The sequence below is a fragment of the Gasterosteus aculeatus genome, chromosome 14 (assembly GCF_964276395.1).
Source record: "Gasterosteus aculeatus chromosome 14, fGasAcu3.hap1.1, whole genome shotgun sequence".
Taxonomy (NCBI): Eukaryota; Metazoa; Chordata; class Actinopteri; order Perciformes; family Gasterosteidae; genus Gasterosteus; species Gasterosteus aculeatus.
In genome coordinates, this window is record NC_135702.1 from 12,250,930 (window position 1) to 12,269,975 (window position 19,046).

Genomic DNA, 19,046 nt, shown 5'->3' on the forward strand with positions numbered 1-19,046 from the left:
ATTTAGAAAATCTGATGTTACTGAGTTCGATCCGAGCCTGAGGATAAGAGCTTGTTTCTTCTCATCAGTCCCCTCCCTTCCTCTTGTTTCTAAGTCTAATCAGGAAGAAGCCTGTGTGTGTGTGTGCGTGCGTGCGTGCGATTGTGCATGTAAACGTGTGCATGCAGTGTTAATTTAGAACCTCGGCACCACAACAACAGCCGTGTTTGACGACAAGTGGCTCTGGCAGCCCCGATGAGTTCATGAGTACCCCCTTCTGTCCTCGTGTGCATTGTGGGAAATGCTTGCTCTGCTGACTCCGTCACAGCTGTCCACTAACATCACATAACGTCATGGCGCTACAGCCCACACACACACACACACACGCAGACTCCACTTCTGCTCACAAACAGGATGTGACATACCAAGGCCCGGCTCGTTTTTGTTTTCCTCGTTTCCTATTAGATGAGATGGTATAAATGAGGTCTAATTGTGCAAGAAATGTTCTGTGTCTAATGAGGGGGTCTGTATCATACATTGTGTGTGTGGGCCGTGTGCGTCTGCCTGCACACCCGTGCACAACATTAAACAAAATGGACATTTCAGAGATAAGTTATGACTTTTCAATCGTAGCTTGACGCGCGCATTCGAAGGCTGAAAAGACCGTAACAGTAAAAAAAGGACAGGTAGAGAGTTGTTTGGGGAAACGAGATACGATCGTCTTCCTTGTCACTGTAATTTTATATCGCCAAGTACATAACTATATAGTGATAAAGTTACATCGTCTGGAAATAAATGTTGGACGCAGTTATAATCAGATGTGAATGTTTATAACCAATTTTTCCACGTAAATATCTGGAAAATCAGGTCACTGTCAAAATCCTTTGTTTCTGAAGTGGGCCCGCTCACTTATTTTGCCACCAGTAATGGCCTAAAAGAGGCAGAGCTGTCAAAGGCAAAGACGCCATGTTATATATTGTGTATCAAAATCATCTAATGAAAGCCTTTGCCAGATCACCATGCTCTAATCTATCCACAGAAAATGCTGTTGACCTCTTCATCGTTGTTTTCAAAATGCCATGTCAAGGACCTGATTGGTAAAGAGGAAAAGTTACCACAGTTGTGCTACTTTAAAAAATTGAGTTTTACCAAATTCAGTAGAAATCATGCAATCTGTTCCGTAGTTGCAGAGATGGAACGGCCGACTGTACAGCATAAAGAATTAAAATAAAACGTTTTTTTGGCAGATGAAAGATTCATAATCCGATTGATAATATTGAATGGACAGAGGTGGACAAAAAGAAAGAGCCGTTTGTTAAACTACACAAACATGACATGCTATCTTTATATGTGCATCAATTGTTAATTCCTTTTTGCTCTGTTACGAATCTAACTCCTCTCCCTCCTGCTGTCGATGTGGTGCAGGGGTAGAGCGGGTGCGCCGGGGAACCACAAGGTTGGTGGTTCGAGCCCCGGCTGCTCCATGTCCCATGACGTGTCCCTGAGCAAGACACCCAACCCCTAATTGCTCCCCGGGAAAAAATGTAAAAAGCCATGGGTTAAAAATGTAATGTTAGTCGCTCTGGGTGAAAGCGGCGGCTAAATGACCTGTAATGTAATGGGTTTTTTTCTTACTGGGTTCAGGGATGATTCTCACCCCTGAGCTGAGTGCCACAGACTGGCAGGACGGCATATGTTTTACAACAGCACCAGCTAGACAAGCAGGTTATGAATTATTATATTCACCATGGCAGAGACAGACAGCAGTTCTTTCTGTTCTCCGTCTGTCCCGTGGAAGCCTCCGTCTCCTCTTCCTGCGACGTGTCACAGCTCAATCGCAGCCCCCGGCCCCCGGCTGGGCCGGCCCACAGTAATTAAACTACATCGCTCTGCCTTATGAGGAGGTCGCCCTTTTTCTCTCTTTGGCTTGTCTTTTTCTCAGCTCCATCTTTCCACCTCTGTGTTCTTTTCCTCTTTAATGGACCAGTTTCACATTTTGGGATATGACGTTGGCTCTCTTTCAAGTTAAAACAAATGACCAACCAGTAACTCAAGACCGCACAAATCCACAACAACGAGTTTAGTGAGCTTCAGCCACGCTATCTGTAGCTTGTTAGCTTAGCATGGAGAATAGCTGTATTCTCCATGCTAAGCTAAGCTGACTGGCTGGTGCCTGTAGTTTTTTTTGCCACTAGGCGAGAAAGCAAGTAAGATCCCAAAATGTCCGAGTATTCTTTCACGCGGCGTTGCAACTTGTTAGCTGTGACAGTTTCCTATTTTCACATCCCAAAGCAACATCAAGTCTTATATCTGACGAGTCGCGCTTGTGTTCAAAATATTGTCTCCCGGTGAGCAAGTCAACCATTGTGCTCAGTCGTCCATCCAACCGGAAGGAAGTGTCACATTTGTTTTTGCCCGAAGAACTTGAACAGGCAAATAAATGCAGTGAAGTGTGTATTCCTTCCTACAGATTTTGATTGGCATGAATCTACGTTATCTCCGTCTTGTTCTGCCATTGTTTCTTCAAGGTTGAGTTGGTTCTATTTTTAAGTCCGGCTGGAAAGGCTGAATCACAAGCTCTGGATTTATACTCGATCAACCGCACAGGCAATAGGTACTATATTGTGTACATATGTGTCTCTCAATTTGTGTGTTTTTTTTTTTACTATGTGGTCCAATCCTGAAGATGAGCGTAAAGCTGTTTGCTCGGATGTGCTTTGATGGTTGTACCTTTTTGTAAAGGAAAGTGGCACATGGGTGTGTGTGTGTGTGTGTGTGTGTGTGTGTGTGTGTGTGTGTGTGTGTGTGTGTGTGTGAGAGCGAGTGACAGACGATAGCATCGCCCTCCACATTTCCTGTGCCGGTGTCTGGCGCCCACATGGATATATTGCGGTGATGATAAAGGGATATTAAAACTCATGACTTCTTGCTCAGCCTCCCCGACTGTCTGTCCATGCATTCATCCAATCATCCCTTCACGGGCAAACATGCACACAGACACACATACATGTGCATGAGTTATTGATGCTAGACAATAAAAGACACAGGACAGGACATTTTTTCGGAGGGGCTGTGTGGTGGTCCGACAGTGGCTACATTGGTACATATGTATGTTAGCTGTGAGGTATGTTTGAGTTACCCATTTATTTTATTCCAATGACAATAAATACATTCAGATTTGTCCCACTCCCGATGCGTCATTCCACAGCGTGGTCAGTGCTCCCGGGCGTCTGACATCAGAGCATGGAGACACCACCTACGGCGTCATGGATTGAAGCTGTGGGTGCACTGACCGGGTTGTTTGACGCATCGGAGTGAAAATGTGTCTGTACACCTGACTTTGTGTGGTTGGTAGGAGGGCAATACATCACTAATGTCTCTTGAATAACTGGCCCCTGGCTTCCTGTCATTCTGGAAAAAGAGCCCTGAGGTAAAGCAAGCCGAGTATCCCTGGAACATGAGTGGTTTCCCACAATAATTCAAGGGTGTTGTGAGAGAGTACTGCGCGATTACTAGGACGATGTGTGTTTGCATTAGTCACACCGCACTTATGGCGCAAGTAGACGTAGTAGTAAGAGAAGTAGTAGTAACTGTAGTAATAGTTACAGAAACCAGCCGTGAGGAAATATTGGAACGTATATTTGATGAGAGAGCAAGAGAGACTGGAGGTGAAGGTTTCAGCACCATGGAGAGGGACGGCAGCACTATATTATGGATCATTAAAGCCAAAGGGAACTTAAGGACTGTGGACTTATGTCACCAGGCATATTAGTATAAGAGGGGAATTTTTCCATGAAGTGCAGGACTGCTGTATCTGACATCTAGATGGATATGTTACCATTTCATCAAATGAGCCTATTTACAACTTGCTATAGATAAGAGTGAATCTAAGTACAAGGCTTCTGGATCTACTGTGACTGTGACTACTTGACGTATTAATGCATGTATGCTTATTCCTGTTGAGGTGTCGGTATTCAGTCTTTTCATGCGCTCTTTTATAGTGCTCATCAATATTTGATCTCTACCTCGTCCCTCAGCGCTTATCCCCTCTCTTTAACGGTTACTTCCTCTGACTGCTCATTTCTAAATCTAGGTTCCCTACGTGGGGCTGCAAATTGTAAAACAATACTATAAATATAATTCTCAATTTTCATATGGGAAAGTATTCTAATAAGACAATTTCAAAGTATTTAGAAATCAATCACTGTCTGAGAATTTGAACAACTGCAAAGCTTGTGCATGAAATGTGTATAAAACAATATATTCCGTATTACATAGCAGGCACTGTCATCCAGCAGACTGACTCACCCATAATGATAATACGCACAGATGTGCTTTATTGGTTGCCATGCCAACTAGTTCCCAGGGAGCGATAATCGACCTTTCTTGTTTTTTCTACTTATCATCCTCTATGTGTGTGTGCGTGCGTGTTTGCTGCATTTCTGTCAGTTGTGAGTGTTTGCCACCCGCTATATGAAAGCCATTGTACTCCTGAGGATTTGGGCTCCCGAAGGTCCTTTACTGAGAGGTTTAAAGGAAATACCCTTATAGGATGCTATAAACAATGCAATCTACACTTGCATGGATGTTTAGAAAAAATAAAAAAAAACATCAGAATCACTGCTGTTTTTTCGGCGAAAGAGAAACTAAATGGGTGTGATCATCATGGTAGTTCCTTAGTGCTCTTGGATTGATTGTCTCAACCCAAGTTTGACAAAGAGAAAGCTTCCCAGAATAGACACTGAAAAAATGTGGTACAAGTGAAGTATTTGAATACGTTAGCTGGTCAAGTCAAACATGTAGGAATGTTTACCTCTTCAGGTCGACATCAGGATCATTTATCATAATTATTATTGCCTCCTCCTCCCTCTTTTCATACCCCCCCCCCCACCCCCGCTATCCCCCTCTCCTTTGCCTTGGGCATGTGGGTTTTTTTCTGTGTGTTTCAGCGGAGCACTTAAGTCTCCTTTGTACAGCCTGTAATGAGGGCTGCCAGCTGTGTCTCAATGGCTAGTGCACATACACACACACCCGACACACGTGGCACTCCTCCACTTATAGGCAAGGGCAGATACGATGTGGTCATCCTATAGGCAGTATGTGTGCTTGTGTGTGGGAGAAGTTGTGTTTGTGTTGAAATGCCTTTCCTTGCCCTTCAAAGATCCCACTTACGGCTGAGCAGCAGAACAGATTATACATAAAATACCGTATATAGTGTTGTGTTATGAATTCTACAGAATAGAAATATTGCAGAAGTTGTAACGGTGCTGACTGGGTGTTTCTGCCTGTGTGTGTCTGTGTACAGAATCCTGGCCACGGTGGGTTCAGACTTTGATCTGCGAACACTGCGAGCAGTGAGAGTGCTGCGGCCCCTGAAACTTGTGTCAGGAATCCCCAGTAAGTACCTCAACACTGAGTATATTGTCATTTCAATGATTGTATTGTGGACAAAGGAAAGGAAAAAGAATTTTGTTGCACTGCTCTGATTGGAGCTTAAATGGATAGGACTCCACCCATAGCAGTTCTCCACCTTTTATCTTTGTGTTTGTTGCTTTAATGTGTTGATTTAAAATACATATATTACTTCTCTGCCCTACATATTAAAAAGCGCTAAATGTTGCTAAATCTCGCAGGAAGATCACCAACTGGACAACACTGACAGCCCATCCTTTAAGGCCTCCCTCTAAAATGATGTTTGGCCATTCTAATGTTATCATTACTGATAGAAATGAACAGAAGAACAGAAATGAGAGCCCAGGTGCAAAATCTGCTAACACCCCCCCCCCCCCCCCCCCCATCTTTTCCTGTCCCTCAGGTCTCCAGGTGGTACTGAAATCCATAATGAAAGCCATGGTTCCTCTGCTCCAGATCGGCCTGCTGCTTTTCTTCGCCATCGTGATGTTTGCCATCATCGGGGTGGAGTTCTACATGGGCAAATTCCACACCACCTGCTTCAAGAACGAGACCGGTGAGAGCCACAGCCCCTCCGTTCGAACGACAACACCGGCTATCGGCTGAGCCGACGCCAGGAGAAACTTTCTCTTCCTTCGGCTGTGTTCCCAGCGTTGTATTACACTGCGTATCAACGCAGACGCGCATCAATGATTCACGGGTCTGGTGTTTATGTTGCTTACGCGCTGGCAGGCGGTGAGACTATATCAACCCAACAAACAAGTGCACAGCAGAATTTCTTAGAATTTCTGGCAGTCATTTTTCACATGTTGATTTTGATGGATGTTCTTTTCTCAGTCGTGGTACCTTATAGCACTGCTTGCTGTTGGAGGAGAGCGGCGTCTCATCAGCAGTGTTTTAAGAGTTTTAACTCCTTAAATATGAACCACGCTGACTATTTGAAAAGGGAAATTAGGCTATCCAGGTCGGTGACATTATTTACATTAGTTTAAAAGGATCTGTGTCCTTTTCTTTCAGTTTCAGCAAGTGTTTAAAAGAAATAATTCGTAACCCTCAGAACTTTTCAATTTGGAAAAACTTTACTCTTTATATTCATTGAAGACAAACATACTTGCTCTCAACAACTGTTGTACTAAACCAAGAATTAACAACACATCCTAATTTCGCCTATGATTACATTTTTTGCTATGATGAGTTCTTTTCATTGAAACCATCAGGAAGGCTTACCTAATGTCCCTCCGTCATCTTGGTAACAATAGCTATGAATGCTTTCACGCTCTTATTTTTATTTTTTTAACATTTGAAAAGGAAACCACCAATTAACTGTGAGAGGGCCCAAGCAGTGTGAACTCCATCCCGAGTCCGTCACACTTGAAACGTGTCGCAAGTCCCCTCTGCCACACCTCAACCTTTCCACCACACGTCATCAAGGCGCTACGCGTTGTCTGTGAAATCAAAAAGAGAGGAGAGAAAGCAACAAAACCCATCTCTGATAAATCCCAGCCAGGTTACTATCGCTGTCATTATCACACGGAGCGGTTTAGTAATTGAAGAAAACACCATCAGTCTGCTCGGCTGCGTTGACCCATTGCATAATGCAGCGTTGAAAAATGCCGATGGGGCTTTATTTGCTCACTGCTGGTGCCGTAGTGTGAAGGTGTGACTCGAGGCTCGTGGGCGGGCCCAGCTGTAATATGTGTGTATTCCTCTGTCTGCGTGTGCGTGCGTGTTTCACCCAGTTGGGGGGCTCGTAGTGGTGTGAGCAGTTGTGACAGCTTGCTAATGTACAGTACGTGTGTTATGCAAGTTATTTTAGTCACACAGTCACAGCAGGATTCGATGAAGATGAGCAGCACCGGTAACAGCTTTCTGATCGTGTTTGTGTGTGGGTGTGTGTTAGCCGCCTTGTGGAGACATCAATCTCATTACAAAGACACATTGTGGGGACTTGTCTTCCTTTTGGGAAATGAATGGGGACAAAAGGCACGTCCTGTAAATGTCAATTGTTATATTTTTAGCTGTGAATCATGAGCATAATGCTGGTTCAAGACAGGTTTGTTGACCATTTGTTTGAGTGTTTTTTCTGGCTGTCCCTTCACTTGAGCTCAGAGTAATTCAAGCCGTTGGCGTTAGTTCTTTGCACAGTAAAACATTTGACCTTCTTTCCCTTTTATTCTCACTGCTGACACTTTTCCTTTAGATGCATGATAACTTCTTGCTATAAGCCGTTTAATTAGTTTAAAGACAGAACAACGGGAGGATTATATTTTCAAACATTCCCTAGTAACATTAATGTACTACTACTACTCCATTACATCAACATTTCGGCATCAACAATAAATCTTTTTTGTACTAACTGCTTTAATATTTATGGCCATATCTATAAAAAAAAAGTTGATGGCGCACTATAAAATATATTCTCTATCGAAACACTTCCTAAAATAATATTTATTTATTACTAATAAAATATATACATATATATACATGTTTATATGTACCCATACATATCTATAAGATAGATAGATATATATGTATGTATATTACATCATATGTATATGTGTTTGTATATACTTTTTTTTTTTTCCTCTCCAAGATATAGAAAAATCCGACAATGATCGCTAATTATTTGGCCAATGTATTCCCACCGTGAACTGCACCTGGTAGCAGAGAATAGAGCCCTGAGTTGTTCCCAAATGGTCTGTGGACGCTGAGTCCGGCTGACACAGCACCTGTCAGTAGGAAGGAAAGGGACACAGTTTACTGGAGTGACACCAGAGGGATGTTGGCTGTGCAATCTGGCTCCGCAAATCATCGTTAAAACTTGGCTCGTGTTGTGGTCGTGGCACTATCCCTCATGAAACTCTGGGCGCACAAGGCGTCTGGTTTACTCAGCGCGTCCATTCGTTTTCCTCTGATCCCCATCTGCTGATGTGTGCCAGCACATCCTTTAGACAAACTATCAGCACCCTGCGAGTGCTCTGGTTCCTCATCACTTCATAATCTCTGAAAAATTCTGCACACATTCGAGACACATCCTGCTAGTTATACCACCGCCATGCTAAGCTAACTAACCTTTTGTGTGTATTCTAGTTTTTGTCTTGGTTTACATAATAACCTGAAGTGCACATATAGTGTATCTGTGTAACTAACATCAGGAAGAGATCTGTGAGCTGGCAGCTGTAGATTTGATGTAGCGTGGTGCTTTGGTTCCAATGTAAGACCAGGTGGGCGTACGCCAGAGATCTCGGTCTGATTTAGCCAGAGGGACAGGCACCCAAAAGGGAAGTAGAGCGCACTGTGATTGGTGAGGTATCACTGACGCATCCTACTCTTAAGAGTGACTTCTCAACAAAACTGACAAAACCTTTCCATGCACAACCTGAACATAGTCAACTCCGTTAACATGAAGATTGTAGCTTTGTTTTATCAATTCTTCACCTTGTCGTGATCGCATCCTCATGACTATACATGAGCAAACAATTAAAGCCAGTTTTTTAACATCACAGTCATTCTTCTTTTTGTATGGTTAGTAGCTACTATTTGTAGCTCTCACTTTTACTTCCTATTACAGTACAGTCACACCAAAGTTTGTCTTTAGATATGATTTTGTCAAGTCATTCAAATTTATTTCTGGTGAAAGAAGTTGCAACATGGGATTCATGGGGGTGTATGTGACCCAAAATCCAATGAATATGAACATGTGTCGCCGTAGCACATCCCAGATTTTAATTGGCTTTCATCACATCGTCATGTAATTAGCCCTCCTTTTGGCAATGATCTGATCAGCCATTACTTGCATGTTTTTAGCATTCTTAGGTCTGTTAAGAGGTCAACCTCTTTTATGGGCTCGAGGTGAAAATCCACCTCATGCCTGTCAGCTCGGCCCCACAGACCTCGCAGTGTTTTGCTTCCTCTATTTGAAGACTGACAGTAGACTGATGACCTGAAGTGAGGGGAGTCATAATTACGTGCACTGGGGAGTTTACTGGTCATGATCTTCACCGTACCGCTGGGTCACCTGGGAACCCTTAAACTACACATCTGCCCAGTTCTGTAGTATGTCTTTAACGTATTTTAGTACAACGCACAGAAAACAATTGAAATTAAAATTAGAATAACACATGTTTTATGTAGCAACCGGAAAAGGGTTATCTGACAAATAGATAGCTTCCAGATGTTCTCTGTGGAGAGGGGAAGCTGTGACACTGGCTGCCGGCTGGGTTCCTCAGCTGTGATAACAGTGTCGCTCTGTCGGAGCATGCATGGCACAGCCATGGAGCAAAGCTCTAAATTCACCCGCCCATCTTCGTACCCGGCCTTCACCTGTGGTCACAAGCTTTGTGCGATGACTGACAGAATGAGGCTGCGGCCACACTCTGCATGACGCGGCTGGGAGGTCAACGGTCTCCACTGAGAGGAACCACTTGAAGTCGGTGGGGCGCGTGGTGGGAGGTCCATGGGTGTCTTTCCCTTTGGGATTGGTACCGGCATTACTGATGACTGCCTGTGAGGAGATCATGCGCAGCAGCTGGAGGAAGTGGCAGGGGAGAAGGACGTGTTGGCTGCTTTGCTGTCCCTGCTGCAGACCTGACCCACATTCTTCTTTTTAGCATTTGGGAAAAATGCCACTAAAAAACACATTACATTTTTTCAAGCATTCTTTTACTTGTGTTAAAGAATCTATCAATTCATCCTCTCATGTAATACACACTTTTGTTAGGTTAGGAGACATGCATATCCAAACTCATTCCCTGTCTCTCTTTATTTCTCTGTTGGTCAGGTGAGCAAGCAGCACACTGGCCTTGTGGTCTGGAGCCTCCGGCGAGGTTGTGTCCCGACGGGACCCAGTGCAGAGAGTACTGGACCGGACCCAACTTTGGCATCACCAACTTTGACAACATCCTGTTTGCCGTGCTTACCGTGTTCCAGTGCATCACCATGGAGGGATGGGTGGACATCCTCTACAGCGTAAGTTTACTAAGCACCTTTTTCTTGTACAAAGTGTGTTTTTCTTTGCAAGTTATTCATCAGCATCATGAATCGTATCGCCTTTGCTCAGTTATTTCTCACCCCCCTTTGGCGGGGCTTCAGCATTTCTTGCTTGTTGGTGTGTTTGTTAGTTGAGTTCAAGGACTTTGGTCCAGAGTAGCTGTGGTTTGCCAGATTGGTACAGTTATTCATGGTCCTCAGACAATAATTATTTAAGATCAAGGTTCCATATCGAAGTGGTCAAATTTACCTGAACCAACACAATGGATCTCGAAAAAAATGACGACTGGATTTATTGAAATAAATAGTGGAATCGTTTTTTGACAGCGATTCTTCCGAGGATATCCCCACTGTTTGAAATGACCTAAATCGTTGGATGCAGCTTTTTTTATTGGACAGCGGAGGAGCGGTCTTCTGCCATTTGTTTATTGGTATGGTCCCTATTATATAAACCATGCTGATCAGATTACTTGATGGCTCTTACAGCAGCAACACTCTCAGGACACACTTCATTTTAGCACTACTGCTTGTGGTTATGGGGTAGACTGAAAATGATAAACAGAAATATGTTGTATTTGCCACTCATCATGTCAATATGTGTGGATTTAATGACCATTTCAGCCTTCGGGAACCAGCAAGGTCCTTTTGAAATCATAAATCTATGAATAATTCATTTAGAGGAGGATTTTGTTTGTCAGCATACACACTTTTTCTATCACAAATGTCCTTAACATCCCCATGAAGACACATTCCTGAGAGATACCAACCACAGAACTGTGGCGTCTCAAGGGATTTATATACATTGGAAATAAAAAGTCTGCGCACCCTTGTTAAAATGCTAGGTTTTTGGTTTCTCCACCTTTAATGACCTATAAAGTAAACAATTCAATTGGAAAAAAATCATTAAATCTTTTTGGGTGCAAAAATAAAAAAATTAAACTAATTTCCTTTTTTTTTTTTTCAAGAATAGATCACATATATGGTGGAAGAGTTCTGACGTTATTCTTCTTGACCTCATTTTTTTCCATAGCAAAAAACTGGCATTTTAACAGGGGTGTGTTTCTATAGCCACTGTAAGTACGCTCGTGATGTAACTTTGGACGTACGACTCTGTGGCTAAATGGCGTAGTTCCACATGAATAACTCAACTTTTCGTCTGACCCATCTTTCACCCTTATCACGTTCAGCAGACTTTCTCTGAAATGCATTATATTTTACAGCAGAAATGTTCTGGCCATGTGACTTGTGTCTTAGACAACTTGGTCAAAGGGGCAACACCCCCCGAGCTTTCCCTTTGTCAACACCCAAACAGCTCTGTTATCTCAACGCTACTCTGTTCTTTTAGGTCAGCCAAAAAGCATGATAGTGCTTTTCAGAAATGTACAATCCAAGAATGCAAAAAATAAAACAAGCATCCCTAAAGGATGAGTGACATCCAACCAGGCAGAACCAAAGCGTCTGGGATTAGACCACGATGGCCGGCTTAGCTAGAGCTCCATCTTTTATTTTTACCAAGTTAATGTCTGCAAAATTACACCGTCCGCTTGCATGAAGATAAAAATAAAAATCCCTAGTGAAAGTGTAATGAAAGGCTGCTTCTGGCACATTGAGATGGTTTCATTAAGGGAACAGACAACAGAGGAGAATTAAGTTGTCCTTCAATTCAAAAACCCCTTTGATCAATGGCTTAAAAGTACCTACGCACCAAGACACACACTCTGCCAACCAGTATGCGAAGATCTAATCCAAATGCTCATTTCTCATTTACACACACACACAAAGAGTTGGGAGTGGCCCAACGGGGGCGTCCAGCATCGCAACAGACCTCTGCTCATTCAGAGGATTTGTACATGGGACATTTAGAATGCACATCCCTTGACAAATAAGGGGAAGCAGACGTGCGTGGGAGGTGTGGCTGATAGACACATGTTTATATAGAGAGCGATGGTCTGTTGATGTTAGGTTGGAAAAAAACTAAAAACGAAGTCGGATTTACCCAAAAGACAATTATCTCAGTGTGGACTGTTTTGTTCACGGAGATTACCATTATGGCCAATATATGACTTTTCTAGATACATTTTACTTTCCAACTTTTTGCAATATTAGAGTCTGTATTTATGTGTCTATTCCTTTGTCTCGGACATTTCATCTTATTCTTTTCACCCTAAAGGCCTCTCCATTTCCTTTTCTTTTAGCTTGTCCTCCGCTGCTTCATCTTTTTTTGTTACCAGGAGACGGCAGATAACTGTCACTACATTGTGAGCCATTTGTAGATTCATCTTACCCCCTTCTCCTTCTTCTTATCCTTGTCGTGCTCCAAACCTCCCCCGTTGCTTTTTGTGGCTCATTATCCTAAGCGGTGCCAACCCACGCTGCTGCGATCCGAAAATGCCTTTTCTCTTAGTCGGTACTTTTTCTTTGTATTTCATTCTTTTCCTTCTCGTTGTGCTCAGGGTCATTTTGATCCAACGGATATTTTTACTGCAACCTTTTTGTGTGACGTGCTGTACTTCTTCCAGCCCACCTATTCAACCAGGCACTATGTACTGTTTGGTTTTACATTTCAGTCCTATCCATTCTTCTCTCATATGTATGCATCATGGGGTAGTTTTCTGAATTGCCTTGTAGAGACCATTCACACGTCCCGTTGAGGCAAAGAAAACACATTTTGGGACTGTTTGGATTTGCCTGATTGCTGCTCTCAAGGTTTTACTTCACCACACACAGACGGCTTTGAGCTCATTGGAGAGTGCTCTAACAGAAGTTTAATACCTTGCTGACCATCCGTCTGTCGAAGCCTCCGGTTGCTCACTCACTGTGTCGGTGAATCATCCCCCTACAGGCCTGTGTGTGCAAAAAGCGCCAGCGATCCATTACAAGCACCGGGGCCATGGAGAACACTGTTTCTGACTGGCTGACAGGTGTGAATGCTCATGACACCTCAAACTAAACTCCAATCGGCAGTTGAATCACTGGTGTAAATCCACGAGCTCTGTGTATCTTACAGGTATATCTAACAGCTAAAGCCATTATATTTTCTACAGGCACAATCACAAATTGAATGTCACTTGCCAATGTTGAGTAAGTTCCAGGCATCGGGTTGACTTAACGAAACCGAGAGGACTTGTGTTTTTGTTGTTTTACCCTAACCTAACCTATTGACATGTAAGCAATGGGACACAATTTGGACGTGAGAACCATCCTCGTGTCTGTTCAGAGTCAGAGTAGTCTTAGCAGGCTTTGGTTGAATGCAGGGAAATAGTCGGTGCGAAGAGCAGGAGAGGCAGAGACCATCAGGCGAACGCAATCTGAGATCCCACCTAGTCTGAGGATTACGTTTCTTTATTGAAAACCGGCCATTTAAGAGTCAGATCAAAAGCCAAAGGGCCACAAGAGGGAAAAATGTATCATCCTAGAAGATGTAGTAAATGGTGGTTATTGCTTTTTTTTTTTTTATAGTAGTCCGTGAGACACATTTCTTTGATCCATTTTGATTGACAGTACTGTTGGCACCTCTTAAAGGAGCTGTAACTCATCATCTGAGGAGGGAAAAAGTGTCTGGCGAAGAATGTGGACAACGGAGCCAATGAAAGCAGGAAACCATGACGACCTTATTTAGTGAAAATGAGCGAATGAGTGTATTTGTGTCAATGCAGTGGAGCTTGCATGCCATGTTTGCATTAATATCCTCAGTATACAAATGTATATGCACTCTTTTCATAGAAGCAGGGTTGGAGGGGTCAAAGTCTAAAACGCTGCGAGGCCACAAGAGCGTCCAGAGGCTCTATTCTGCCGATTATATACTTTTCCCGTGACCCTGCATTAACCCCGCAGATTGATGACTATGCTACCTCTGCCCAGAGGGGGATTGCTCTAATGGTGCCAAATAAAATGCAGAGTACTTCTCCCCATCATTACCACCCTCCCGTCCAGCACACCACCCCCATCTCCATCTTCCCTCATAACTTGAGGCCTCCCCCCGGCGAGGCCACGTCCCAGCATCCTGTGGTCTCCCAGCAGCTGCTGTCTGCCATGTTATTCTTCAACTGAAGGGAGTGGTGGCAACGAGGCCACATTCAGACCGACAACATGCCTCTCATGGTGTGAGCGTGTCCTTGCAGTTACCAGTGATAAGATGAAATACCAAATCAGGAAGACACCCTGATTTAAAATCACACCATACAGATTTTGTGTATGAAAAAATATATTTTTATGTGCATGATGCATGGAGAACTGGAGCATTCAATTTGGATGCATGGATGTAACATTTTTACTATTATTTTATATATTACCCCATCGTGAGTGTTGAATACAAGTATCCAAATCAACTGCATTCTCAAATGAAATGCAAAACATCCATATTTGAAACCGATGGCATTTTTCCCAATTAATGATTTTCCGACAGGACCTTCAGCAATATGCCCCCTGCATTCATTAAATACAGTCCTGTTATTACGTCTCATTAACGTGTGGGCCACAAAACCGAACAAACTAATGAACAACTTTAATGAGAAAGAATGTGTGCCACACAAGCTCCGGTGTGTACTGCATGCTGAGGCATTTGCATCCTGACCGAGTCTGTAAACTAGCACTAACTACAGAGTTCACGGATCACAAAATGCTCATAAAAATAGTTTTTGTCACCGCTGTTTCCAGGTCGTCAATTCGGAAGGTACTAATGAAGCAACAGTTTTGCCGATTAGGTATAACGCATTTTTGCTTACAGCATGGACACAGTAACCGTCTCTTTGAAATCAACAGGAGGTGACTTTTTATAGACAAAGTGCTCTCACGCTGAGGAACACGGCGAGACCAGCCTGTCCTGATACATGATGAAATTCTAGTCTTCACACCCAAAGAGAGCCCGGCAACGACAGAACGCCACCAAACTGAACTCTTCTTGAATGGTGAAAGGAGCAGAGGAAGAGAGGAAGGAGTGCAAATGGGGAGAGATGGCAGCTTATGCTAATTTCCACACTGTTGCCAGCCGCTGTAGAGCTTTTGAGTCGTCTTTAGTGGCTAAACCCCGTGGTGGAAGTTCCAGATATGCAACTCCAGAATGTCGGAGGCCAGATTATAGTGGAGTGTGCATCCAGAAGTTCACGCAGAGAAAGATAATGAGCATTTTCCTTCCAAATGATTCTCTCATTTAATGGGTGCTTTCCTTCATATTTCCTTCTACGCCTGCTTCCAGTAAATTAGTACCGCTTTGAAAATAATTAGTGTTCAAGTCATCCACTGGATATTATTGTGTGGGCACTATTGTTTTTGACATTTGCGCACAATGAATGATCTGAATTGCCTCTGGCCATAAGCAGAAGGTGCCTTTTCATTCATATGTCTTCAGTGCAGATGTTCACCTTCAGATCCTATTGTAGATATTGTTGCCATGTTGTCACAAGCTGGCAGCAATTAGATCAGACTTGTTATAGGTACAGTGTGTAGAATTTAGAGGGCGGAAATTGAATAGGGTATTAATTATACGCTATATTTAGTATGTATCCTTTCATTGCAAAATGCCCTGAAAATAAGAATCGTTGGGTTTTTGTTCCCTCAGAATAATCCCTTCACGTCTAAAAAAGGGAGTGGATTTTAGCGGAGTTTGTGTGGCACCGCCATGTAACTACTGTAGCCCAAAGCGGACAAACCAAACACTGCTTCTACATATTTCCCCTCACTCCTGGCACCAAGGCGAGGTTTGGTTGCAATCTGCCACCTAACCACTTTGGTTAACCCCGACTGTCATGAACTACAAGGCAACAGGGCTTATTCACCTACAATTTCTCCCAATAAACTTTGATGGATCTCAAAACACAAAAGATACCTCCTTGAAGTGATCTCACCACGACCATCTGTGTCCACTGCACTCTTCTGAGCAGAGAAGCCAAGACAGCGATCCACAAACGCTGCCAAATGCTTGCGCTGAGTCCCTCTATGAGTGCTGCTCTCGTCAGTGGGGAAGTGGCGGCGTTGTAGCAGCAGCAGCAGGATGCGTGGGCGCTTTCTTAGCGTCGACGATGCGCCTCACTTCGCTTCATGCCTGATTCTGATTTCGCCTGGCAATCAAACAGCTACCATTCAAATTCGTCTCAGCCCTAATTACCTCTGCCGGGTCGTGTTCAGTCACTTCATATTATTGTCGTAATAAGATATTGGATTGGAGCCCATTTGTAAACTGCACTATGATATTTGTTGGAATCTTTCATTGTTTCTTAAGATCTGTATGTGAGTTACTGAAATTTAGTGTGTGTGGGGGGGGTGTGGGAGGTGGGGGGTGGGGGGGGGTGTGACACATACGAGGGGTCACAGGCACCTGTTCCTCTCTCTTCATTACAGCCGGTAGAGTCACGGAGGCAGGTGCACCTTGACCTTGTCAGGGCGACATCTTGCGCTTGTCAAATCCAGGTAAAAATAGAGCGGGGCTTAGGAGACAGTTATAATTGCCAGGTGGACATTCAGTTGGGGCTGCGTGTGAATCTTTGAACCTCCCAGAGGATGAACTGTAGCTAACTCCAGGATAGAAATCAGTCATTTGGAGACATATCCGTGTATCGCTGTGTTCTCTCACTTTGTCTGAAATTGGTGGAAATTGGAAAATGGTGAAGTGATGTTAAGCTGGAACATTCAAATTGCCCATTCAAGCCCAATATGGCGGTATTAAAGGCCAATGCCTTTGTAAGGAGAACAGTAACATGATTCGTGTATAGAATCAGAGTACAGATGCTCCTCCCCATGTCATGTAAATGGCCCCACTATACACACATGCGCTTTAGCGTGTTTTCGTTGCGGGCAAATTTAGTTGCCTGATGTTGGAATTGTGTTCCCTTTCAAGACAAATGAAGAGCAAGAGCTTTTAGCTCCTTCCTGTTATGTGCATTGGCAACGAGAGATCATCGTGGCCTCAAATTCAATCCAAACTGTTACGATCCATTCTCCCTCTGCGAGCGGCCCTCTTTTGCCCCGTGGAGCACCGTCACCGCTGCTTCTTGTGAATGTTTCAGGATTGTAAGGAGCGGCAGAATTGATTCAGAGGGGCTGTCTTTATCTCAGCAGGCTTTCCTCGGCATCAGAGAAAGTGTGTGTGTGTGTGTGTGTGTGTGTGTGTGTGTGTGTGTGTGTGTGTGTGTGTGTGTGTGTGTGTGTGTGTGTGTGTGTGTGTGTGTGTGTGTGTGTGTGTGTGTGTGTGTGCGCACTGTAAACTGACAGTGTAAGTACACTGTCACATCACTGCAGCATGATGCATGGCTCCAAATTATGTGGCAGCGTTTGCTTTTTCTCCGCTGATCATTTGGAGCCGTCAGCCTGCGATGACTCATGGAAATAGCAGAGGTGGAATAACAATATCAAGTGAACTCGAATGAATGAAAACGCAGAGATCAGTGAATATAAGTCACCAAAGTTCAGTTTTAGATACCAACAAAATGTGAGAGGCAACTGTACATCTTACACCACCTTGGTGGTTCTGTTTTCAGTCCCATATGTTGTCTTTTTTTTTTTTACCGTAATTTGCTTTCTTTTTGGTTCATCAATGATTTTGCATGATTGCTTTAAACTATTTCAAAGTTTCTGAATAAATAGACTATGTTATATTATTGTATTTTTCTTCTGGCAGTGCATTGCTCTTAAACAACATGTGGGGTCATTAGAAGCACTGCTAAAGGCAACATAGTGCATCAGTAGTTTTGTAATGAACTTAGCCAGTGGCTTTGATTGCCATATGCCCTGAATTTGCTCTCTCGCTGTGCACACTGTCTGCTTTAATCTCATTGCGTGGGTCCATTCCCAGCGCGATTAAAGGTGGGGTCCAAAGTGCTGGCTTTCATTGGAACATCCAGGATTAGACGTCTTTATATTAACATTTATGTAAACAGTAGTATGAAAACTGCTCTATTCATCTTCAAATATGTTGTGATATGCAAAAATGTTTTTGGTGGAAGCACAAATATCAGCTGCGTAAAAGGCCGAACTTCTTCTTCTTGTTAAGAACATAGATTATAAAGTAGCCGATTGTAAGATGTGTTCAGAATGCATAACAGCATTTGTAGACTTAAAGCTAAATCGTGAACCCAAACACCTTTGTCTTAACATATGAATTAAATGTAGAGGAGACCACAGATGTATTTGCCTCAGGGTGCCAGAGGCTGCTCGTAATGGTAAATGGACTGTACTTGTATAGCGCTTTTCTAGTCTTCTGACCACTCAAAGCGCTTTAACACTACATGACATCATTCACCCATTCACACCCATTTACACACTGATGACAGGAGAACCATACACAGTGACACCTGCCCATCAGTAACTAACATTCATACACTGTAGTCGCAGCTACAGGAGCAATGTTGGGTTAAGTGTCTTGCCCAAGGACACATCGACATGCGGGTTAGCAGAGCCTGGGATCGAACCGACAACCCTCTGATTGGAGGACGACCGTGCTCCCCACTCACCCACAGTCGCCTCAATACACGTAATACAGAATATTGAATCAGACCTTCCATCCTGAAGTGACATATGATAAGTTGAAGTGATGGATGTCCTGCCGTGCTGCTCCGGGGCCGCAGTACAGTTCTCTCCCGTCCCCGCCTCTTCTCTTCTCTTCCCTCCCCCTCTTCTCTCCTCTGCACCTCTCCTCTCCTCAGGAATACCAACAGCTAAGAGAAGAATTTCTG

The 19,046-nt window shown here is 43.6% G+C and overlaps 1 protein-coding gene across 8 annotated transcripts in view; it reads left to right on the top strand.

Moving 5' to 3' along the window:
• cacna1bb (calcium channel, voltage-dependent, N type, alpha 1B subunit, b) overlaps positions 1 to 19,046 on the top strand; it is a 128,065-nt gene that overhangs the window by 36,857 nt on the left and 72,162 nt on the right. For all 8 annotated transcript variants that reach the window (XM_078088209.1, XM_078088204.1, XM_078088203.1 and 5 more), the window contains exons 6-8: positions 5,285 to 5,376; positions 5,795 to 5,947; positions 10,172 to 10,359. In XM_078088209.1, the coding sequence (XP_077944335.1) occupies positions 5,285 to 5,376; positions 5,795 to 5,947; positions 10,172 to 10,359 (433 nt within the window). The remainder of the gene's footprint in view (positions 1 to 5,284; positions 5,377 to 5,794; positions 5,948 to 10,171; positions 10,360 to 19,046) is intronic.